General features: G+C 55.0%; 1 protein-coding gene across 13 annotated transcripts in view; it reads left to right on the forward strand.

Annotated features, from left to right (window-relative positions):
- Positions 1-22,889, forward strand: part of CUL9 (cullin 9) — a 35,184-nt gene that overhangs the window by 3,373 nt on the left and 8,922 nt on the right. For 8 of the 13 annotated variants that reach the window (XR_005830355.1, XR_005830356.1, XR_005830354.1 and 5 more), the window contains exons 4-33: positions 199-353; positions 705-1,238; positions 8,658-8,796; positions 10,612-10,802; positions 11,312-11,696; positions 11,920-12,133; positions 12,422-12,629; positions 12,734-12,927; positions 13,064-13,281; positions 13,413-13,644; positions 13,967-14,072; positions 14,392-14,622; positions 14,789-14,879; positions 14,964-15,135; positions 15,347-15,452; positions 15,814-15,909; positions 15,998-16,173; positions 16,635-16,768; positions 16,848-17,024; positions 17,303-17,415; positions 17,866-18,048; positions 18,367-18,524; positions 18,871-19,081; positions 19,168-19,333; positions 19,479-19,624; positions 19,701-19,920; positions 20,325-20,527; positions 20,608-20,867; positions 20,945-21,308; positions 21,623-21,763. Coding sequence is in view for 10 of the 13 variants with exons in the window: in XM_040611733.1 (XP_040467667.1) it covers positions 199-353; positions 705-1,238; positions 8,658-8,796; positions 10,612-10,802; positions 11,312-11,696; positions 11,920-12,133; positions 12,422-12,629; positions 12,734-12,927; positions 13,064-13,281; positions 13,413-13,644; positions 13,967-14,072; positions 14,392-14,622; positions 14,789-14,879; positions 14,964-15,135; positions 15,347-15,452; positions 15,814-15,909; positions 15,998-16,173; positions 16,635-16,768; positions 16,848-17,024; positions 17,303-17,415; positions 17,866-18,048; positions 18,367-18,524; positions 18,871-19,081; positions 19,168-19,333; positions 19,479-19,624; positions 19,701-19,920; positions 20,325-20,527; positions 20,608-20,867; positions 20,945-21,308; positions 21,623-21,763 (5,924 nt within the window). In the remaining 3 variants the exon portion in view is untranslated. Of the gene's footprint in view, positions 1-198; positions 354-704; positions 1,239-8,657; positions 8,797-10,611; positions 10,803-11,311; positions 11,697-11,919; positions 12,134-12,421; positions 12,630-12,733; positions 12,928-13,063; positions 13,282-13,412; positions 13,645-13,966; positions 14,073-14,391; positions 14,623-14,788; positions 14,880-14,963; positions 15,136-15,346; positions 15,453-15,813; positions 15,910-15,997; positions 16,174-16,634; positions 16,769-16,847; positions 17,025-17,302; positions 17,416-17,865; positions 18,049-18,366; positions 18,525-18,870; positions 19,082-19,167; positions 19,334-19,478; positions 19,625-19,700; positions 19,921-20,324; positions 20,528-20,607; positions 20,868-20,944; positions 21,309-21,622; positions 21,778-22,889 lie in introns of all 13 variants that reach the window. The other 5 variants (XM_040611729.1, XM_040611730.1, XM_040611732.1 and 2 more) reach the window with 4 other exon arrangements.

A 22,889-nucleotide genomic window follows, 5' to 3' on the forward strand; every position in this document is an offset into this window, starting at 1 on the left:
TCTTGCAGCTTTAGGGGTGGAAGAAACACAGCATTATTAACGGAGTAAAATGTTGCCCGTCCAGGTTAAAGGACAGAACACGGTTCTAGGTTACGCTGAGCAGCCAGGCTGTTCCTTGCATGCAGGTCTGTCTCGCTCAGGGAGGGTGGCATGAAGGTTGTCTTCATGGGGCCTGAAGAGTTTCTGTTGTTGTTGCAGGGAGTCGGGCCTATGTCCTGCTGTCTCTGAGCCAGCAGGATGGCATTGAGCAGTATGTAGACTTTGACGGTCGCTACACCTTGCTGGAGCTGTTTGCTGAGATGATGTCTTCTGAAGAGCAGTGCATGTCTTTTGAGGGGATTCACCTTCCGCAGGTAGTGGCTGGGCCTGTGGGGTTTAGGGGTCAGGAGAGGTGGGAGTCGGGGACCAGAGCTGGTGTCCTTGTTTGGGACAGGAGGGTAGTTGGCAGTGGGCAGCTGAGCCGGACAGCACTGGGAGAGCTGGCACAGGATGTGGGCCTGGCTTGAGGCTGGGGTGTGGCGGAGAGGCGTGTGGGGAGCCTTGTCTCTGAGCAGGGAGATGAGGGTGGGCTGAGAGGTCTCTGCTGCTGCCTGCTGGTCTGGAGCAGTCGTGGGAACCTGACTGTGGATGGTCTGGTGGCTCAGAGAGAGCCGGGGTCTGGAAGCACTGTGCAGGCTAGAGTGTGACAGCTGCGCTCGTTGCAGATCCCTGGGAAGCTGCTGTTCGTCCTGGTGAAGCGCTACCTGTGTGTCACTTCTCTCATGGACAAGCTCAGCAGTGGCATGGAGCAGGGATGGGAGCAGCAGGACTGCGCTGTGCCCAGCCTGCTCCCTGAGGAGAGGAGCCGTGTGAAGCAGGAGTTTGAATTCAGCATGGCTATGGCAAACCTTATCTTGGAGGTGGTGCACGTGATGGGCTGGGACCCCAGCCACAAGCCAGAGCTGCTGCCCCAACAGGAGCTGCGGCCGCGCACCACCCGCTCCATCTTCCAGCCCAAGACCCCAGCCTGCACTGCTGCCCGAATGCCTGTGCTCACTTCAAATTATGGTCATTGCAAAAAGCAGGGTTGTGCCTTCCTGACCCCATCAGACTTTGCAGACCGCAATGGCTATGTGGAGTACTTACAGGCGAACCTGGTGGGTGGCATGAGGGTGCGCTTGCTGGAAGACTGTGGTGATGTTAGAGCTGGAGAGGAAGGCACGTTTCTTCGGAGCACTAATAGTATGCAGACCGTGCAGGTAGGTCACTACTGTAAGTAGTCTGGCTTGGATGGCAGGGGTGGGGTGACAGGAGTGACTGATGATTTCTGAGTGATGTCTTCACGTGCAGGAGGTTGGATGACATGTGTATCATAATTAGGACACTGTCTACATCTGTCCTAGCAAAGTAGTCACCTTTCAGAGCTGGAAGTGCGGGTCCTGAGGAAAGCTGGTCTGGTTTAGTAGGGGCTGTTGTGCTGATATTTCTTAACCTCTAAACCTGCCTCCCAGGAATAGTCCCTCGCCCTAATTTGATCTTGGGGTTGGTCTGGGAACAGGCTAGCTGGCACAAATGAGTAACACATCAAAAGGTGCTTGAAGGTCTTAAGCCTTGGTATGTGAGCAACAATACTTACGGTATACTGTTGTTCTCATTGGGTTGGACACGGCCTATGTATCTGTTTCTTTTATCTGCAAGTATATGCCAGGACCTGTTTCCCTTTAAGAATGCCCTTTAGGTGAGTAGACCTTAAATGAGAGTTTGTGTTGAAAAAGAGTTGTTAGAGCTGCATATTTGCAGTTGAGTTGCTAAGTTTGTGCCAGAGATCAGGGAAATACCAATATTTGAGGAGAGGGAGGAATCAGAATCATAGAATAGTTTGGGTTGGAAGGGACTGTTAAAGGTCATCTAGTCCAATCTCCCTTGAATGAGCAGGGACATCTTCAACTAGAGGAGGTTGCTGAGAGCCTATCCAGCCTCACCTTGAATGTTTTCAGGGGTGGGGCTTCTGCCACCTCTCTGGACAACCAGTTCCAGTGTTTCACCATCCTCATCGTAAAGAATTTCTTCCGTATGTCCAATCTGAATCTACCCTCTTGTGGTTTAAAACGATTATCCCTTGTCCTATTGCAGCAGGCCCTCCTAAAAAATCTGTCCCCATCTTTTTCATAAGCCCCTTATAAGTGTTGAAAGGCTGCTATAAGGTCTCCCCGGAGCCTTGTCTTCTCCAGGCTGCACAAACCCTAAGTCTCTCAGCCTTTCCTTGCAGGAGAGTTGTTCTTTCCCTCTGATCATTTTTGTGGCCCTCCTCTGGATTCACTGTGAGAGGGCCAAGTCATTCTTGTATGGGGGCTCCAGAGCTGGATGCAGTACTCCAGGTGGAGTCTCACCAGTATGGAGTACCAGAATCACTTTCCTCAAACTGCTGGCCATGCTTCCTTTTTTGCAGCTCAGGGTGCAGTTGGCTTTCAGAGCTGCAAATACACATTGCTGGTTCATGTCCAGTTTTTCATCCACCAGTACCCCCAATCCTTCTCCACAAAAGGACCACGCTCAACCTGTTCATCTGCCAGCTGGTATTGATACTGGAGGTTACCCCGGCCCAGGTGCAGGACTTTGCACTTGGCCTTGTTGAACCTCATGAGGTTCGCATGGGCCCACTTCTTGAGCATGTCCAGGTCCTTTCTGTCCCTCAGGTGTGTCCACTGTACCACTCAGCTTGGTGTTGTCTGCAAACTTGCTGAGGGTGCACTCAATCCCACTGTTTATGTCAGTGATGAAGATACTAAATGGTCCCCTGACAGATACCATTCATCGCTGATTTCCATCTGGACATCGAGCCATTGACCACTACTCTCTGGATGCGATCATCCAGCCAATTCCTTATCTACTGAACAGTCCATCCATCAAATCTATCTCTCTCCAATTTAGAGAGAAGGATGTTGTGGGGGATCATGTCCAAAGCCTTACAGAAGTCCAGACAGATGACATCCGTAGCTCTTTGCTTGCCCATTGATGTAGTCACTTCATCACAGAAGGTTTGTCAGGCAAGACTTGCTCTTGGTGAAGCCATGCTGGCTGTTTTGAATCACCTCTCTGTCCTCCATGTGCCTTAACAATAGCTTCAAGGAGGATCTGCTCCATGATTTTCCCAGGCACAAAGGTGAGGCTGGCAGGCTGGTGGTTCCCAGGGTCCTCCTTTTTACCCCTTTTAAAAGTGGGTGCAATGTTTCCCTTTTTTCCAGTCACCAAGGACTTCACCTGACTGCCGTGACTTTTCAAATATCTTGGAGAGTGGGTTGGCAACTACATCGGCCAGTTCCCTCAGAACTCCGTGATGCATCTTCTCCGGTCCCATAGACTTATGTATATTCAGGTTCCTTGGGTGGTCTCAAACCTGATCTTCTCTTACAGTGGGAGGGACTTTGATGTCCCAGTCCCTGCCTGGAGGTCTGTCTGCTTGGGCGGTGTGGAAAGAGAGATTGCCAGTGAAGACTGAGGCAAAAAAGTTGTTGAGTATCTTAGCCTTTTCTTCATCTGTTTTTACCAGTTTGCCAGTCTTGTTCATTGCTCTCTGTGTGTGTGTATACGCTTTCTTTGACCTTCCTTTTATGGCTGACATACCTACAGAAGCCCTTCTTACTAATCTTTGTGTCCCTTGCCAAGTTCAGCTCCAGCTGCACCTTGGCCTTTCTGACCCCATCCCTACACCATTGGGCAATGGCCCTATACTCTTCCCAGGATACCTGTCCCTGCTTCCACTGCATGTGCATTCAATTTCCTTCTTGCCCTTTAGTTTGACCAGCAGGTCATGACTAATCTATGCTGGTCTCTTGCCTTCCTTTCCTGATTTCTAACGTGTGGGGATCGAGAGCCCTTGTGCTGTATGGAAAGTGCCCTTAAAGGTCTGCCAGCTCTGTTTTGCTCCCTTGTCCCTGAGCACAGTTTCTTAGGGAGTGTTATTAACTCCTTGAACAGCTGGAGGTTTGCTTTCCTAAAATTCAGGATCTTGACTTTTTGCCTGTCCCATATCCCTCAGGACTGTGAACTCCACCAGTGCATGATCACTGCAGCCCAGGCAGCCTCCAATCTTAGCGTCTGTGGTAAGCTCACTTATGTTGGTGACCAACAAGTCCAGTAATGCATCTCCTCTGGTAGGGCTGTCTATTACCCATCCTAAGAAGTTATCCTCAGTGCACTCTAGGAGTCTCCTGGATTGCCTGCAGCTTGCCGTACTATTTTTCCAGTAGTTGTCAGGGTGGTTGAAGGCTCCCAGTAGGATGAGAGTCTGTAAACACAATCCCTCCTGTAGCTTGTGTAAGAAGGCTTTGTCAGTAGCCCCCCATTGATCCAGCAGCCTGTAGTAAACACTAACCACATGTTCCCTTTGTTGGCTTGATTTCCAAATCTTGGCCTAAGGCATTCAGCCTATACCAGTTCCAGAACATCCTGCATTCGTGTGGGTCAGTACTGGAGTGGCAGGGCTTGGACTCAGGCCTGAGGGTGGGAGAGCATTTAAGTGCTGTTGCAGCCTTTTTGTGGGATGGGGAGGTATTTGCTCCTGCTTAGACCTTTTTCTTGAAACTTTCTTCTCAGTCCTGAAGGCTAGGTACATTCAGCGAGAGCTGAGAGTTTGTTTTGACTATGCAGCATGGAGCTGGTGAGCTTTGTGCATGAGATCTATGTATGGTTATTTCTGCAGGCTGTCTGCTGATCTTGCACTTTAGCCATGCTTTTGAGCTTCCCAAACACTGCAGCTAGAGGCGTGATTTCTTGAAAATCAATCTTTAGCTGGCTGTCATCCGTACGTTGAGGACTGTCTCTGCTCGTATCCTCTGCTCAGTCCAGCACTGTGTTGGCTGCAAACAGCTATAATTCAGTTCATGAAATCTTAATTAAATTGAGATAGTAACCAGTAAAATAAGAAACCGTAACCACTATGCAGGTGTTAGTGTGTGCAATTGTGGGTTTGGGTTTTTTGTTTTGTTTTGATTTTTCTCCCCCAAGTAATTTGCAGAAGTGCGTACTTTGCTTTTGCAGATGATAAATAGGGAGGTCTGAGGCCACTTCAGTTGGTCATAGCTGTACTTCAGGTGCCACTTCAGCCTATGCTCAAAGGCTTCCCTACTTCAAGCTGATTTCTGTGGATATAGATAGCCTGCAAATAGATTTAAGTGCCATGCTACCACACAGCTCTTGTTTGCTGGTATTAAAAAATCAATAGCCGAAAAGCCTCACTCTGGTATGTGTAGAAATGCATGACTTCCTAACACTGTTTCCAAATCTCTCCTGCTGTTAATTGCCAACCTTTCCTGAGAAGGAGGCAGAGAATTTGACGTTATGTTCTTCAGGCTTGAAGGCCACCTCCTTTGAATCTACTTTCAGCTTTTGTTAAGCATGAGACTCTCTAGCCTTCTTGGGCTACAACCCATTTTTTTGTGTGTAATGTCGTTGTTTTCACGTACAGCCAAATAAAAATTAGCCAATTAAGGACACTGAACACTGACTTACTTCTTTTCTCCTGTTGTCTCTCTTTGCTTTCTTGTGTGCAGGGAAATTGTGTGACTATTCTTTTGGGTTTTTTCCTCAGCTGGTTGCAGACTGCTTCTTCCTTCTGATACTCTTTTGTTTATTCAGTCAGAACTGGTTTTAGGATTAATTTTTCCAGTTGCCTTTCAGTAACTTAAATTTACTTTGGTCCAGGCTCCTTAACTGCCTTCTAGTTTTGGAGCATTTCTTGCAGATGTAATTTAAACCAGCAGCTTAAAATGCTCCAAAATGTGCATGTGCAAGAAGGGATGATTCCAGCCTTATGTGCTTGTTTGGCGGTGGATATTACCGGTATACGCTTGCATGGGGAGAGCATAACTGTTAGGGCAGCATGTGCTGTGTAAATATGGCTTGCCCGTCTTATTTGCACTTTCTTCTAGTCCCGTTCTTTCCCTTTCATACTCCTAAGTTCTTGGGTTCTGTTGAGCAGATTTCTTGCCCACAGTTCCTCTACTTAATCACTTTCTTCTCTGCTTTAATAATTTACCGTTTGATACCCAGTGCTTTACTGAAGTTGACAATTGATATTATCTCTTTTTTAGTCTTCAAAAATCAGTTACTTCAGCAAAGAAAGCTAATGTATCAATCTGTCAGAATTGAAACTTGAAGCAAGTTTACCTGTTAATTCAAATTTATTGTTTATCTTGATCACTTTCAGTTATTCTTTCCACTAAAGTGTGCTTTAAAGGTTTGCATGCTACTGAAGTCAAAGTAGTGAAGCTGTAGTGATGATTTATTTAATTTTTTTTTTTTCTTGAACTAGAAGCACTGGCTATAGTGTTTGTCAGTCACATGGAAACACCACTGAATTACCTCAATCCTTCCCGCTTTCTAATGGGGCTTCTGTCAGATTACTTGGCATGTCTCTCATCTCTCTCCTCCAAACGGAATTTTCCTTCTTTCTCAATTGTGGCAAATTGTGGATTTGTATCCCTCTACCTGGTATCAGTTTGTTTTGCTTTCTTTTGTGTATATTCAATATGTAAGTAAAATACTCTTCTAGTTTTGGACCATGCATAGGTGATTTTTCATTGCAGGCCCCCTCAAATGAATAACTGCTTTGCATCTTAAGTGGTTGATAAACCTTTTGTCCTTTATAACCCAGTCTGTAAAGATAGAGTGCAAAGGAAGCATGTTTCCTACTAATTTTCTCTTTGTCCTTATGCTCCTTGATTTCTAAGATCTGTGTTTTTCTGAAATTCTGTTTTCTATTTCTTATAAGCTTGTACTTGCTTTTACTCTTAATGTAACTGGGCACTAGGAAAGAGCACCAAGATCCTTTCACATTTTTCTCCTGTTGCCTGTGATGTAAATTTCAGAGGTTTTTTTTATTCACTGTTGAGCTGAAGTGTACTGTTAACTTTCATTCCCTTTGTCCATCTGGTCCACTGGGTTCCTTCTCATCTATTTTTTTATTTAATTACATTGAGTGAATTTACAGTTGCTCCATCCAGGTTTATTTTCAATAACACTCTTCTGTAAGGCTTACACCACTGGCAAAACCAGATCTAAATGGTAATCAATATTTGGTGAAGTTTTTTGGCTGTTATATTTGGAAGTACCTAATTTCTGCCGTTGTTAATGTGTCTTGCCCTCCAGTTTGTCTAGGAAGTTGGGAATATACTTGCAATCTCTGGGAATGTTAATCTTTATGCTGATCTTTTAAGTTCATATCTGTGTGTCTGTAGCAGTGCCCTGGAGTTATGTGAAAAACTTGTGAGTCGGAGCATTCAGTGAGGTTTTTTTTCCTCAGGGAGATACCAGGAATCTGATATCTCAGAATCATCTTTGTAATGACATCTGTTGATCATTGTTTCTTTTCTGGTGGGCCTTTGCCATCAAGTCCCTCTCTGAAGGGAAACTTGATTTTTATCTCTTCCTCTTTCTTATCTTGTGTATTGCACTTGCCTTGCATGGCGACTAGTGAATTCAAGTTACAAGAACTGCTTCTCCCTCGTCTTTGTTAAAATTTTGATCCTTTCCTTTTCGATTAGTTCTGCTTTTGCAGCTCATCCTGCCTGAGGCTTGCTACCAGTCTTCTGTGTGCAAAACACAAATTCATGTACATTTTTGATTGGGGCCAATCCATCATGAGTCTGTCTCCTGCCTCCTCTCATCTTTCCTTTGTTGCCCTGTTTTCTGATGTTTTCTTTGCCTCCCCAAAGAGAAAATTTCACTCTTGTATCTGGTCTTTCAGTCATACCTTTCCATGACTCCTTTGAGATGATATTTAGTACATAATTTGTTTAGGTCAGGGATTCATTGAAGACTAATCGGTGTTGTGTTTAGAGTTTAACTCTGTTTTCTTCCACATAGTGCTTTCTTAAAGTTTCTCAGCATCTTTATCTGTCCAGCATGATGGAGTCCTGGTAGTACTGGTGTAACTCCAAAAGAGCTCAGTGAATCAGGCAAGCCATATGTTTTTCTGCTGGATTTTTTTTTTTTAATGTTATTGGCATGATTTTCTTGCTGTTGCTGGGTACTTCTGCTCAGAAGGTTAAATGTTGAAACTATGGTATGGGAAGCCATACAAAAATCGTTTTGATTTTGAGAGGCAATCTGGATAAAGCACAGGAAACAATTGCCACCTTTGAGACATGCTTGTCAAGAGCCCAAAACCTGTCTGAAAGGGTTGGTGAATGACCAAGGTGTAAAAGCATAACCAATAGAAGGTAAAGTCAGAGTAGGAAAAATAGTTTTCCTTACATTTGCATTCACCCAGTGGTTTGTGCCTGAAGACCCTTTATATACAGCTTGTCTGCCTCTAGTGTTGGTTATGTTCTTCCTTTTTATGCTTTTCCCAAGGCACCTGCTGACGGGCACTTTTTGAACAGGCATGCTTAACTAGATGCATTCCTGTCACTGCTGCTGTGCTAGATGAGATCTGTAGTGGTTTCAGGCACTATGTTGGTGGTTCTTTTAATAAAGATCCAGCTGTAACCAGAAGAACAAGTTAATAAAGATGGTGTGCTTGACAATCAGACAATGTGTGCAGTGAAATCTTTTTATGAATTAGGTGGTCTTGTACTTGAACAGTACTTGCTCTCTCCATGCATTTGGGAAATAGGAAGACAAATGTAGCATGAGGAGTGAGCAAATCTGATCATCTGCATCTATTTCGCCCACAGGTTTTATGGCAGTCAACAGGTCAGAGCTACTGGATGCGTTGGCACATGTTGGAGATTATTGGCTTTGGAGACCAGTGGGGGGATCCTGCTGCTCAGGAAAAAGCATACAGTCTATCAGAGAGCTTTAATCTAGACACAGGTGAGACTGTGCTGCATGTGTGTGGCTGAATTGCCTCTTTCTGATTCTGCTGTGGCATATTTTTGAACGGTGAACTTTATATGGCTAAGCATATAGCAAGTAGCAGGTTGGATTTAGAAAGCAGTACGCTTTTAGTTTGTATGACCATGTAGAGCTGGTTAAGTAATTACATGGCTTGTGGTTGCATGGAGTATTTTTGAATCTTAGACTTCTGTCATGACATGATAAAAGTAATGATATAAAAAGCATATAATTTGATTTAAACCGTGACTGTCAAAAATGTGTATTTGAATTAACTGAACAAACTTCCAAAACAGGAATGTAGAAAATCTCTGAGATCAAGCTGCTTTAGGGACCCTCAGATCCCCTTAAATTAGTGATGTGGATTTTTAAAAGCATTAACATGTCAACAGTTTGCTTAACTTGATGCTGCTCAGTTTTGGGCAAGGTGAGCATTAAATGCACTGTTTTTGTAAGACACATGCAGAATCTCCTAGAAATCCTTTGACGACATCTCCCTTGCCATGGGAGAAGATAAAAGGGAAGATGCAGATCTCAGATATGCCTTTCTTGTTTCGTGTCTGATGTGACTCTGGCCAAGAAAACTTGTTAAAGTAACTCCTTTATCACACCTGTGATCTTGTAGGAGATCTTTTGGGTAGAGTGATTTGGATTTCACTGCTGCAAGAGACAGTATACATAAGATCAGCAGTTAATTAGCCACTTCAAAAATAGTCTTATTGCCAGTTGAAAAGATGACTTCTTTAATGGCATCTGCCTCTTGTAACTAAAGACTTAACTGCACAGCAGTTTGAAGTGGCTAAGTTAAGCCAAACTTAGACTTTGCCTTTTTTCTTGGTCTCTCTAATTTTTGGTAGAAGCATGGGCTCTGTTTCATTCCATGTAAAACTCTTTCCGGTCATCATATCCCACATAGAAATTGAATTTAAAAAGTAAATGTTTTCTGCTTTGGATCTCTGCATTTGGATAAATTAGGTCATGTTGACTGACTTGGTTAATAAGCCATGTATGTAGTTGCTCTTAGCATGCTTGAGCCTCTTGGAGTGAGTCTGGCCCTTTTCTGTTGAGTCTTGAGGTGGTGAATGTTCCCCACCTTGCATTTGCAGAGAGTGCTGCAAGTTGTTGCTTAGCAGATAGCAGATATCGGCAAGTGTTGATTTGGCTCTTCTTTCTAAAACTTAGGGAATAGCTAACCTACATAATGGATTTTTACCTCCCTCTCTCTGTTTTGGATACATTAGCTAAAAGGAGCGTGGTATCTCTGCAGTCTCATTTTGCCTTTGGCTGTAACTGTTTGCCCTGTAACCTAGCAGGCAAAATTTGGAAAAGAGGGAAGCTCATGGCAGAATTAACTTCCTGTCCATTGACTCCTTCGGCATCTTGGGCCAGCTCTGTTTCCTCTTCTGCAGCCGCATGCTGGCACTGTGGGTTCTGCTGGTGCTGGGTGTCCAAGTGCATTGCTCTAGCTGGTCCAGGCACCACGGGAACAGGTTGGGGGAGCAGTGAGCTAGAGGCACCCATTTTGAGCGTGTGCTTTTTCTGTTCTGCAGCCTTGTAGCCTCTACAGAGGTTCAAGTGAAGATGGCAGTCCCCATCTCTGCAGCTTCTAAAGTCTCCTCCCAGCATGTTCCCCTTCTCTCGCTGCCCCGCCGCAACAGGCCATGGGGGCAGTGGGGACCTCTTCTGCCCAGACGGTCCACATGAGCTCTTTCCCTGGGGAGTGTGGGGTGAGCAGCAGAGGATGGGGCCACTGGCAGAGCTGACAGTGCCCTTCCTCTTTCTGCTCTCCTGCAGTTGCGCAGCCATTTTTCTGCAAGCCCTTTGCGGGGCTGTACTCCCTGCCTTACCTGGGGGAGCAGCCGACGAAGGCTGCAGAGGCCCTGAGCCGTGCCGAGTGGTGGGAGCTGCTCTTCTTTGTGAAGAAGCTGGAAGAGCAGGAGCAGAAAGAGATCATTTGTCTCATCCATCAGGAGCAGGCGGAGCAGGTATGGGCCAGAGCCTGCAGTGGGGACACGGGAGGGGGAGGGAGTGAGGGAGAATGTTAGGGGAGGGGCCAGCCCCAGAGTAGGCAGCGGCCAGCGTGAGCTGTGAGCCGTGCAGTGACAGCCTGGATGAGGCAGAAATGGGACTGAAACGGGAGGGTGAGTGGGGGGTGGCGAAAGCGTGGGGAGCTGGGCGCGGCAGAGGGGTGGGGAGGGATGAGAGGAAGTGCAGTCTCCCCCGACCCTGGAAGAGTGACTGTGTCCAGCGAGGGTTGGGTAGGCGAGGCGGGGCCCATGGGGTGATTCTGCTGGTTGTGTCTGGGTGGTGAGTACAGGTGGGAGGTGTGGGCTGTTGGCAGTTGGGCTGGGGACAGCCAGGGGAGGGTGGCACTGGGGAGTGGCCCTGGGGGCCTCCGGCAGTGCAGCCTTTCTGTCTGTTCTGGCGCTGGCCATCATGAAGGGCATGGGGTCTGTGGCGAGTCCACGAGGGTTAACTTAACTCTTCTGTCCAGCTGTTGGAGATGGATGAAGAAGCCCTGATCCAGCTGTCAGTACCCGTGGAGCTGGCCCAGAAGGTGCTTCGGGTCTTGGAGAAGCAGTGCCAGGGCAGCGCCCAGCGTGACCTGCGTGGCTCCCGCATCTACGCCAAATACTTCCTTGGTAGCGGGGCCAGGCAGGGTGGCAAGGGGAGCCCTGCTGTGTCCTCAGAGGGTGCCGGCTGCAGGAGCACCGTCCCTGAAGCCACGATGGCCAAGGCAGCAAAGGAAGACCTCTCTGCAGCCCCAGTGCCGCCCCAAGCCCCGGTCGTGGCAGTGAAGTCGGATTCGCAGCTGTTCAGTGAGCTCCTTGAGAGGGAAGGGCTGTTCTTCCCAGAGGTGACAGAGGAGCAGATCAAAGGTAGTTGCCTGCTTTGCACTGGGGAACACGCACGGTGCTGGAGGCATTGCCATTGCCTCGACGGAGGAAGGCTCTGGGCAGGGCATGGGGAGCCATGTGCCCGGAGGCTGCCTGGGGAGGGGGGAGCCTGTGGGTGCTGGGTCTGTGGTTGCGTGGCACCCTGGGAGTTGCTTGGGGGTGTTACTGGTGCCCTGACGCCTGCACCCTGCCTCCCTCCTGCCAGTGTTAGGCAGCTCCGAGGGGGTGAGCGAGAGGGGCTCGCTGGCCGAGATTGCAGCTGTGGTGGACGTGGTGCAGAGCAGCAGCTCAGAGGTGGGGCTGCGCTTAGCTGGGCTCAAGCACATCATGAAGATCCTGGAGGAGGAGCCTGAGGCTGAGCCCGAGTTCGAGCAGCAATTCAGCAAATCCCTGGGCAGGCTGGGGAGCAGGAGTATTGGGTGAGCCAGGGGTTGCGCACCCCTCCTACTGGCTGGGGAGGGCTGTATCGGTGGGGTGGGGGACAGTACTGGAGGTGGCAGTGGAAGTGCGATAGCTGGTATGCTGTGTGCCTGGCAAGAAGAGAAGCGGATCTTGTGTCCCTTTGTCCCGGGCAGGCTCATTCCTGGGGCTGACTCAGGTGTGGTAGAGCCATGGGGGCAGGGAGAAGGCGGCTGGCAGGGCCCGAGGTGCTGACGTGCCAGCAGCGGTGCCAGGAGTTTCCTCCTGAGGCGTCCTTTTGCATGCAGGGAAAAGCTGGTGAAGGTGGCAGTGGAGCTGCTGAGCGCTGAGGTGTCAGAGAAGGCCCTGGTGGTGGTGACGCTGCGGTTGCTGCCTGTGCTCATGGCGAAGTACGAGTGGCGCGTGCCGTTTGCCACGGAAGGTGGTGTGCGGGCTGTGCTGGCCTGCATGCAGCAGCACGCCTCCTCCGCCGTGGTGCAGCAGGCTGGCCTGGCGGTGAGTGTGACAGAGGAGATGCTGTAGGTGGGCGGGCAGGCTGCAGGCTCATCCAGGTGTGGCAGAGGTGCCCAGCGCCCTCCTGACTGCTGTTGCCCTTGCAGGCCCTGAAGGTGCTGGTGGGAGCTGTGGCCGGCGAGGCAGGCGGTGCCAGTGGAAATCCCTTGCCCCTGAACCATGCCGATGCACAGATGATGCGGGAGATCTTTGCCAGCATTGGCTCTGCCTCCGGCAAGGGCTCAGCAAGCCCGCTGAGTGCCATCCCTGCAGCCATGAGCACCATGCAGAGGGTTCCCGGGTAGGGTCAGAGCGAGGAGAGCAGCTGGGGGTGGGGGGTACCCTCTGCATGGAGTGGGGCGGGCAGGCGGCTGGTGGCTGCAGGGGAGGCTGCGTGCTTGGTAGAGGAAGGTGCCCACATCGCTCCATCCCTGCAGGGGCTCCTCGGGCGTGCAGAACGGCTTGCTGGTGGTGAACATGCTGATCGACGGCCACCGGGGCCTGGCGGAACAGCTGGTGAGCTGCGATCTCCCCGCAGTGCTGCAGAGCTGCTGGTGGGACAGGCAGGGCAGTGGCTGCCCTCATGCGATGCTGGCCCTCAGCGTGATCAACCGCCTTGCGGAGCACCGGCTACCCGTGGGCCCGGAGGTGGCAGGTAGCACCCCCCGCCATGCCCTGGCCCACAGGCGCAGCAGGCAGGGCTACCTTGCCTGCCAAGGCAGAGCAACCTGCTGGCACCTCTCGAGCAAGTGCTTGGGCTGGGCCCACGTGTCCTTGTCGTGGCAGGCAGAGAGGCCCCGCTGGAGGTGAGGGACGTGCAGATGCTTCTGGGCAGCCTAGGGGACAGTGTCTTGTCCAAGGACGTGGTGGTGGCCCTGGAGCGGCAGCTCTGTGGTGAAGGCCCCATCCTCTCTGGCGAGGCGGCTCAGCTGCTGCAGGACCGCAGGTGCTTCAGGCTGCTGCTGCGCAGCTTTGAGCTGCTGCGGGCAGAGAAGGCTGTGAGCCTGAGCATCCTCAGGTGGGTCCAGGGTGTGTGTGTGTGAGCGCTGGTGGTGATGTTGGGGGTACATGGCACATGTTTGTGGGTCCTGGTGGGGCTGTTCTTCACCAGGGGCAGGGGCAGGGGCACGCCAGCAGATATGCGGGTGCTGATTGGGGCGTTCTGGGGCGCAGGGCCATGTGGGGACAGCAGGGTGCTGGTGGGGGGTGTGTGGTGCCTGGGGAGCCTTGGCTCCCAGTGCCTGTGGGGTGCCGGCCCCCCAGGCGGGGCAGGGAAGGAGGGCTGCCTGTGGCACTGCTGTCTGTGTGCCCCAGCCTGAGCGGGCCCCTCCGTCACTCAGGATCCTGAACAAGTTCCTGGATGGTTACCAGGAAGATGTGCTGCCGTGGCACGAGTGTGTGGAGCCCTGTTTGTCCTCCTTGAGTGCCCAGAGCTGTGACTGGGAGGTGAGGGGGCCCCGGGACTCCCGGCAGGCAGGGGCATCTTTGCTGGCTGTGCCACGCGTCGGCCGGGCCCGGCGTTGGTGACGCAGAGTCCCCGCCTGCGGCAGCTGGGCCTTGTTGTGGCAAACGTGCTGGGAGAGGTGGGGAGCGGCTGTCCTGGCGGCGGCTGCGTCCCGGTGGCTGGCATGCCCAGCGCCGTGCCCGGCTGGGCTCTCGCAGGCGCTGCTGTGGTGTTGGGGTGTCGGGGATGGAGCCCTGCTGCAGCCCGCTGCTGGGGCCTGGTGGGTTCTCGGCACTGGCCCTGACGGCTGCCTGCTCCCAGCAGGTGGTGCAGAAGGTCATTGGCTTCCTGCACCGCCTGGCCACCACCAGCAAGGACTGCGTGGTGGTGATGTGCCACGTGGGCGCCCGCGAGGCTCTGTCCAAAGCCCTGGAGAAGCACAGCACGGCTCCGTCGCTGGCGCCAGCCCTGCTCGAGCTGGTGACGGACTGTGAGAAGTACGCCAGCCTCTACAAGAAGCTGACGACCAGCATCTTGGCTGGCTGCATCCAGGTGGGCCTGGGGAGGCCCGGCTGCACTGTGGCTCTGGGTCTTGGGGCCGTCCAGCTGTCCGCGGCACCAAGGGGCAGCCTTCTGCTCTCTGCCTGCCGCAGCCCCTGCGGTGGGGGAGGGGAGGAGGAGCCAGGGTGCCCGGTAAGAGCCTGGCCCTGTCCCATAGCTGGTCCTGGGGCAGATTGAGGAGCACCGCCGGAGCCACCAGGCCATCAGCATCCCCTTCTTCGACGTCTTTCTGCGCAACCTGTGCAAAGGTGAGCATGGGGAGCAAGAGCTGAGCCCCTGTGCTTGACGTGTGCTGGCCAGGTGGCTGGAGGCTCCCTGTGCTCTCCCTGCAGGCTCCAGCGTGGAGGTGAAGGAGGACAAGTGCTGGGAGAAGGTGCAGGTCTCTTCCAACCCCCACCGGGCCAGCAAGCTGACGGACAGGAACCCCAAGACCTACTGGGAGTCGAATGGCAGCACCGGCTCCCACTTCATCACTGTCCATATGCAGTGCGGTGTGGTGATCAGGTGGGGCTGGGCCAGGCAGGCTGGGGGGCCTCGGGGCCAGGAGGGCCAGCGGCTGCGCGGGGAGAAGAGGCCTTTGGGGGTCTGCGTGAGCCCTGCCCCGGTGGTCTGCGCTGTGGGGGTTGCTGGACGCGGGCAGCAGCGCGTGTGGCTGGCCGGGGCCAGGGCAGGGAGGTGAGGGCTGCTGGGCAGCACCGTGTTTGCTGTGCTGCAGGGAGATGAGCATGCTGGTGGCCAGCGAGGACTCCAGCTACATGCCGGCCCGCGTTGTGGTGCTGGGGGGAGACAGCCCTGCCACCATCAGAACCGAGCTGAATGCAGTGAGTCTCGCGTGGGCTGCGCAGGCGGTGGGTCCCCGCGGGAGCGGTGGGCTGGTCCTTGCTGTGCCCCGAGAAGGTCTCGCCCTGGTGCGGGGCCCCGAGAGGTGCCCTCCAGGGAGCGGGGGTGGCAGGAGCTGTGCTGCGGGGGCTGCCTGGCTGTAGGCAGCAGGTGCTGGAGGCTTGGGCACAGGTGCCGGGGCTTGTGAGCCTCGAGTGAGGCCCTGGCAGGGGGTGGCCTGTGGCTGCATAGGGGCTGCTGTGGGGGACAGAGGCCGTGGCTTTAACGGGGGTGGCCAGCGGGGCACACAAGGTGGCTGCTACTGGCTGCCTGGCGTGCTGAGGGCTCGCTGGCTGCCTGCAGGTGACCATCCTGCCCTCGGACAGCAGAGTGATCCTGCTGGAGAACATGACCCGCTTCTGGCCCATCATCCAGATCCGGGTGAAGCGGTGCCAGCAGGTAGGGGAGCAGGGGGCTGGGCCGGGGAGCTGGTAGCGTGGGATGTCAGGGCCGGGCCTGAGGAGCTGAGGGCTGCGCTGTCCCCTAGGGTGGCATTGACACACGTGTGCGTGGCATCGAGGTGCTGGGTCCCAAGCCCACTTTCTGGCCCGTCTTCAAGGAGCAGCTGTGCCGGCGGACGTTCCTCTCCTGCACCGCTCGGGCTCATGCCTGGTGCCAGGAGATCTGCCAGGACCGGGGACGACTGCTGCAGCTCTTTGGCAGGTGAGTTGTCTCCTGGCTGTGCCATCCCCGGGCAGGGAGGGGCCCTCGTTCCTGCCTGGCCACTGGCGGTGCCCAGAGGGCCTGGGCCACCCTGGGGTCCCCCAGGTTTAAGTTGAGCACATGGGCGTGGCTGACCCACCAGAGAGACCAGAGAGGTGCCCCACAGGGGCCAGCGCGTCCCAACCTGGCAGAGGTCAGTCAGGCACAGGCAGGATCTTGCGGCCACGGGTGCTGCACAGCGCCCCAGTTTCACGGGGCCCACGAGGGCCCCGAGACCCAGTGCGGGTAGGGCCTGGGGGCAGCGAGGGTCCCTGGCTGCTGGGGGCAAGCGGGGCTGCTGAGCCATCGTGCCTGGCAAGGGGCAGGGCAGGGAGCAATGGCCACACTCTGCTTGCCTGGGGTGTCCCCCCAGCTGGGCGGAGGCGTGCAGCAGTGCTGTGTGCTGCCCATGGCTGTTGCAGGCTGAACCGGGCGCTGCAGCATGAGCAGAGCTTTGCTGACCGTTTCCTTCCCGACGACGAGGCGGCCCGGGCCTTGGGCAGGACGTGCTGGGAGGCCCTGGTGAACCCCGTGGTGCAGAGCATCACCAGCCCAGGTAGCCTGCGCTCTCGCGGGCCTATGGGGGCCATGCCCCGGGCTGAGGCACCCCACTCTGAGTCTGGTTGGCCTCACAGACCCCCAGGGAGCCAGCCCCCTGGCCTGGCTGCTGAGCAAGTACCTGGAGAGCGTGGAGCCACCCCACCATGCCACAAGCTGCGGTGCCGTCTTTGGTTCCCGTGTGCGGCGCCTGACACAGCTCCTGGTGCACGTGGACCTTGGCGGCCCAGAGCCGGAGGAGGCAAGAGCAGCTGGTGAGCGAGGGGCTGCCCTCCTGGGGGGCTGGGGCGTGGTGGGCCAGAGGTCCAGGGGGCGGTGGCTGTGGGGATCCGCTGGGGAGCTCTTAGGGGGCCCTTGTGGCACCTGAGGCCCCTGAGCTGGGGAAGGCTTGTGGCCGTGTCCCTGCGGCAGCCATGGCTCCCTGGCATCTGTCCTGCTCTGCACCCCGCGGGGAGAGGGGCGAGGCCGTCGTGGGTCAGCATGTAGGGCCTGCCCGCAGAGCCCGGCTCAGCCCGGGGCTGTTCCTTGGCAGGCGGGAAGGAGGAGAAGAGCAAGGAGGTGGCGGCCAGGGCTGCGAAGGCGGTGGTGAAGTCGGGCGACCTGGAGAGCATCTGGCAGTGCTGGCGTGGTGTGGTGCAGCAGCAGGTAGAACGTGGGGGGCCGGCCGTGGGGGCCGCAGGGTGTGTGTGGGACCCCATACCGGGCAGGTGTAGAAGGGAGCGGTGCCCGGTGGTCACCCGGGAGCGTGGGGAGGGTGCGGGACTGCCTGGCCTCTGTGGGGGCAGCCACGCTGTGCTCCCTGGCGGTGCTGCAGGCCAGGGGACAGGTACAGCGTCGGGCTCTGTGTTTCCTGCTGGGCTGCTGCTGCGCTTCTGTCTTGCCCCTGCTCTCCCAGCTCGCCGCAAGCTCTCGGTAGCCCATGGCAGCACTGGGGCCTCTAGTCAGCCCCTGGCTGGGACCTGAGCAGTTGGTGTCAGCAGAGCGACGCTGAGGCTGTGGATGTTCCCATGGCCCACGGGCCTGTCCCGCTGCGGGGCTCGCCCCTCTGGTGGTGTCCTGCTGCCGGGCTTACCTCTCTCGTGCTGTGTCCTGCAGGTGCAGCAGTTCCTGGAGGCAGCAGGGCAGGCGCCAGACCTGGTGGAGCGATACTGCAGGCTGTACCAGCGCCTGCGCAGTGCCACGGCGGAGCTCTTCGGGCAGCGGGCTGCCTTTGTGTTGGCCCTGGGCCAGGGCTTCGCAGGGGCTTTGCTGCAGCTCTCCTTCCTTACCGCCCTGCATGTGAGTCGAGGGAGCGTGGCAGTGGTGCTGGGCCCTGACCTCGCTGGCCGCGGGTGCAGCAGGCGAGGCAGCCCTGGCTTGCGGCCTCGGGGTGAGCCCTGGGTGGGCAGTGCCTTGGCCCCCTGCTGAGCCATGGCGCCCTGCCCTTCGTCAGCCCCAGACAGGGAGCGCTGCTGCCTGGGGCGGGTGCCTGGGCACCCTCGGCCCCTGCCCGAGCGCCCCAGGGTTTCCCCAGCTGCTCCCCCATGCTGTTCCCTTCGGCCTGGCCCTGCGGGCAGCCAGTGAGCCCCCTCCACAGCCAGCCCTGTCCCTCCGCAGGTGAGTGAGCAGTTTGCCCGCTACCTTGACCGGCAGATCCAGGAGCTCCGTGGGGCTGCGGGCAGCACAGCGCCGCTGCAGCAGCTGCAGCAGATGCTGGAGCCCTTCGTCGTCTTCAGTGGCCTGGAGCTTGCCCACACCTTTGAGCACTTCTACCGGTGAGGGTGCCGTGTCTCCACAGAACCAGAGGGCCTGGTGCAGCTGGCGTGGCGTGGAGGTGGCACTGAGGCCGTGGCCGAGCCTGGCCTGGTGTGGCAGTGGTGCTCCTGGTGCTCCCGCTTGGCTTTTCCCTGTGTGGGTGTGCGGAGGGAAAGGCTGCGGGGTCCCGCCGGGCACTGCATTTCTGTAGACGCCCGTTCCCTGCTGGCGGAAGGGAGGGGAGATGGGTGCTGCCGGGGCTCTGTGCCTTGCTGCGAGGCTGGGACCATGTTGGGTCTCGTGGTGGGTGGCTGATGGCCATGGGGCTCGGGCTGCCCCCTGACGTGATGCTGGCGGCTGTGGCAGGCACTACCTGGGGGACCGGCTCCTGGCACAAGGGCCGTCTTGGCTGGAAGGAGCCGTCGTGGAGCAGATCGGACTGTGCTTCCCCAGCCGCTTCCCCCAGGATATGCTGAGCAACTTGGCTGAGTCGGAGGAGCTCCAGCAGCAGTTTTACCTCTTCCAGCTGCAGGAGCAGGACAAGTGGCTGCTGGAGCTGGACACAGGGCTAGATAAGGTGAGTGTGTTGGTGGGGTGGGGAGGCTGAGGGCTGCCCGCGTTCCTCACAGGGATCCTGAGCTGCCCTCACGTCCGCACGCCCAGACACTGGGGACAGTCTCTGTGGTACATGAGCCGGAGGTGAAGGTGCTGGCCCTGTCCCCGCACTGCTGGCCCGTTTCCCCATTCTGCTACATGGACGAACCTGGGAGGTTTTTCTCGGCGGCGCTGAGCTCGCCCCTGGATGAGTTTGCCAACTTCTGCAGGCGGCGTGAGTGTTGCAGCAGCGTGCACGCGTGTAGCTCTCACCACAGCAGGCCACGGCAGCTCAGCCAGAAGTGGTGGGAGCACGGGGCTGTGCTGGGAGAGCCTGGCGGGGCCGGCCCCCGGCCCTGCACTGATGCTGTCTCCGGCAGGCCAGAGCCAGCTGGGCTGGGAGTGCACGAAGCCCCGTCGGCTGCAGTGGACGTGGCTGGGCCATGCTGAGCTGCAGTTTGGAGACTGCGTCCTCCACGTGTCCACGCTGCAGATGTACATCCTGCTGTGCTTCAACGGCGCTGAGGTAGGAGCTGGGGCCACGGCGGGCTGAGGGAGGCAGCAGATGCTGGAGTGTGGCAGGACCTTGTCCCCTCTTCCAGCGGGGTCTTGAGTGGTTCTCGGGGCACAGGCCCCTGCCTGGTGTGGCTGGGCCTGTGGCCAGCGGGTCTTGGCTGCCGTTCCCTGCCCGCGCCCCCCTGCAGGAGGTGGCTGTGGAGGCTCTGCTGCAGGCTACGGGGCTCCCTGCTGACCTGGTGCACCACGCGCTGACACCGCTGACCCACGGCGAGGGCGTCCTGGTGCGGAGCTGCGCTGTGGGAGGTGCGTGTGGGGCTGGGGTCCCCGGGGCGGTGCTGGTCCGAGCCCCAAGTGGGTGCTGGGGTGGGGGTGCCTGAGCTCGTAGGGGGAGCAATGGGCTGGGGCGAGTCTGTCAGCTCTCCGGGTGCAGGTCAGTTGGAGCCTGAGGCCATGTGGGCAGGGGTGTGTGTGGGGCCACGCGTGGGTCAGTGTGGGGGGTTTTGCCTCGGGTCTGTGGGGCTGGGGACCGGGGCCGGGGGTTGTGCGTGTGGCGGCTGCTTGGGGCTGTGTGTGGGGGATGGGGATGGGAGTGGCACCTGTGAAGGCAGTGGTGGGAGGCCCAGGGCTGGGTCCCACAGCCACACGTGTGTCCTGGGGCTCCTTCAGGTCCCAGCTCAGGGCTCGGCTGACCCTGGGTTGGGCGCTAGCTCCAGATGTGCTGCGGCTGAACCAGGCAGCCCTGGCCCGTTCCTCTGGCCGCCACCTGAGGCTGCTGCCCCAGCAGAGGTACCTGCGGGCGGAGAGGGCTGAGGTCAGTGCCCTGGAAAGGAAGAGGAATGTCCTCTGCTGCCTCATCACCCGCATCCTCAAGGTGGAGAAGCAGCTCCACATTGACAACCTGGTGTTCAGGGTATGGAGGGCTTGAGGGGCAGAGAGGGGCTGGCTGGGTGCTGCGCCGCACTGCCACATGTGTCTCCCCTGCTGCCGTAGGTGATTGATGCCTGTCAGAAGGGTGAGCTGGGGCCAGGGCTGCAGTTCCTGAGCTTCTGCTGCCACAGCGTGGACGTGCTGTCCTGCATCCTGCACCTGCTGAGCCAGGGCTATCTCCGGCGCCAGGAGGAGAGGCCTCATGTTTTGGAATACATCTCTGCGGAACCCACAACACCTCCTGGGGGCCAGGCACAGATGGTTTTCCAGAGCAGGCCACCAGAGGCATCTCTGAATGAGGACAACATAGACTGCCTGTATCGGTAGGGATGCATGTCACCAGATGTGGAGGGGTAGGTGTCTCCACCCTGTATTGACATGACTCATTTCTCCACGTCAGGTTGAATCCTGGCATAGGCAGGTCGGAGGATTTTCTCATGGCAATGCTGCAGGTGCCAATGGGGCACACACTTAGTCCAGAGGAGGCAAAGCTGCTCATGAACCAGACAGTACAGCAGGTCCAGGATACTCTAAGCATCTCAGATGATGTTGCTCGGCACCTCCTCATGTACTGCAGGTGGAATGTGGATTTCCTGATACAGTGCTATGTGGAGAACCGTGAGACACTGCTCATCTCCTCAGGGCTGCAAGTGCAGGATGCCCAGCCCCCACCATGCCCAGGAACCCACTGCCCAGTCTGTGTGAACCAGCTGTGTCTCACTGAGAAGCCACCAACCCTCTGCTGCATGCACTACTGCTGCAAGGTGAAGGTCCTGGGGTCTTTGGCTCATGTAACTTTGTAGAGAATTGCTGCTGCCTAGTTGGAGCAGCTGTTCTCCGTCTGAAGCTGTTACCGGGTGATTTTCACAGAGCTCATTCATTCTCTTTTCTCAGCTTCCTTGTTTGTTGTGATACTTTATCTCCTGATTAGTCTGTTCCCACTTTTGTGTTTTTGAGTGCTTATCAATGGTTTGTGGTGATTTTGTGCACCCTCTGGGTGGGGTGGGCTTCCAGGGTCACATAACCCAGGTGATGCAGTTCCTGTTTAGCTCTGATCTCTCCTTTTCTGCCTTCACAGCCCTGTTGGAGTGAGTATCTCACGACTCGTATTGAACAGAACATGGTTGTCAACTGTACCTGTCCCATATCTGAGTGCCGTGCACAGCCAACTACAGCCTTCATTTGTTCCATCGTTTCCTCTGACGAGATTATAGCCAAGGTGAAATAGGAGAGGTGATTACTGGGTGTCCAAGCTCTTTTTCATTTTGGTCAGCACTAGCAGCTAACCTTGCTGCTGCTTTTCCCCTTCCCATTACTAAGGCTGGCAGTGTGGTAATTGAGGCAGACCAGATTTCTGCCCAGTGGTACCTGTTGTCTCTGATCATGGTCAATACCAGCTACTCCAGAAAGTATAACATCAGCAAAAGAGCACAGTGGTATTTCCTCCAAACATCTCTCCAGAAGACAACATTTCAGGTGCATCATTAGTTGAGGACCAGGTGAGAGCTCTGGTAGCAGCTCATGATGTGTCCTCTCCTGGTGTACTGGAAGCATTTGTAAAATCTAGGACAAATGAAGAGAAAACATTTGAGCAATTTCATTTTGTCAGTGCATCCATGACCACAGTGTCCTTTCTCTTCCATTAGTTTCTGGCTTTGAGCACCTCAGTTTTTTGTGAAGATGACAAAAGTTGCCACATCAGACTTAAATCTTCACACATACTGAAGTCTATGTGTATTTACAGATGTCTCTAAACCAGGCTCCTGAGCTCTGCTCACCTCAGCCCTCAGTCAGCAGGGGGCAGCAGGAGCTGCTTGTTCTGAGGCAGAAGCTACTTGTTTTCCCTGTTCTTTCATTTTGTAGTTAATAGAGCTGAATAATGCCCTTCCCACCTAATGGTAAAGCTGTGGCTGTCGCATGACAGACTCTTTTTGTTAATTGTTGGACAAAACATGTGTGTCATCTGTTTTACACTGCTCTGTCATTTGGCTGGTGTCCACCAGCAATTCCTTTTCCAAAAATACTCTCCTTCTCTACCAGCTTGTTACTGTCATGACCCTGCGTGAACAATCATAAGGAGAAATGAACAGTAGTCAGAAAGACTGCTCTGTCTTAAAGTTTTTCTTTAAGCTTGCAAACTGGCAACCAAAATGGCCAAGGCTACAGAAAAGCATTTCCTTCAGTGTATCTTTTGTATCTTGTTTTGCGAGAAAGAAGTGCTTGGAGAATTAGTGCATGTATCTGGGTAGTTAGTTCTTATTGGCTTTGTAAATCCTGTGGTCACACCTGTTTGAGAGCAAGGTTTAATATCATGTTGCTATGGCTATTTTGTAAAAAGATTACTC

The sequence above is a fragment of the Falco naumanni genome, chromosome 12, assembly GCF_017639655.2.
Source record: "Falco naumanni isolate bFalNau1 chromosome 12, bFalNau1.pat, whole genome shotgun sequence".
NCBI classification, from domain to species: Eukaryota; Metazoa; Chordata; class Aves; order Falconiformes; family Falconidae; genus Falco; species Falco naumanni.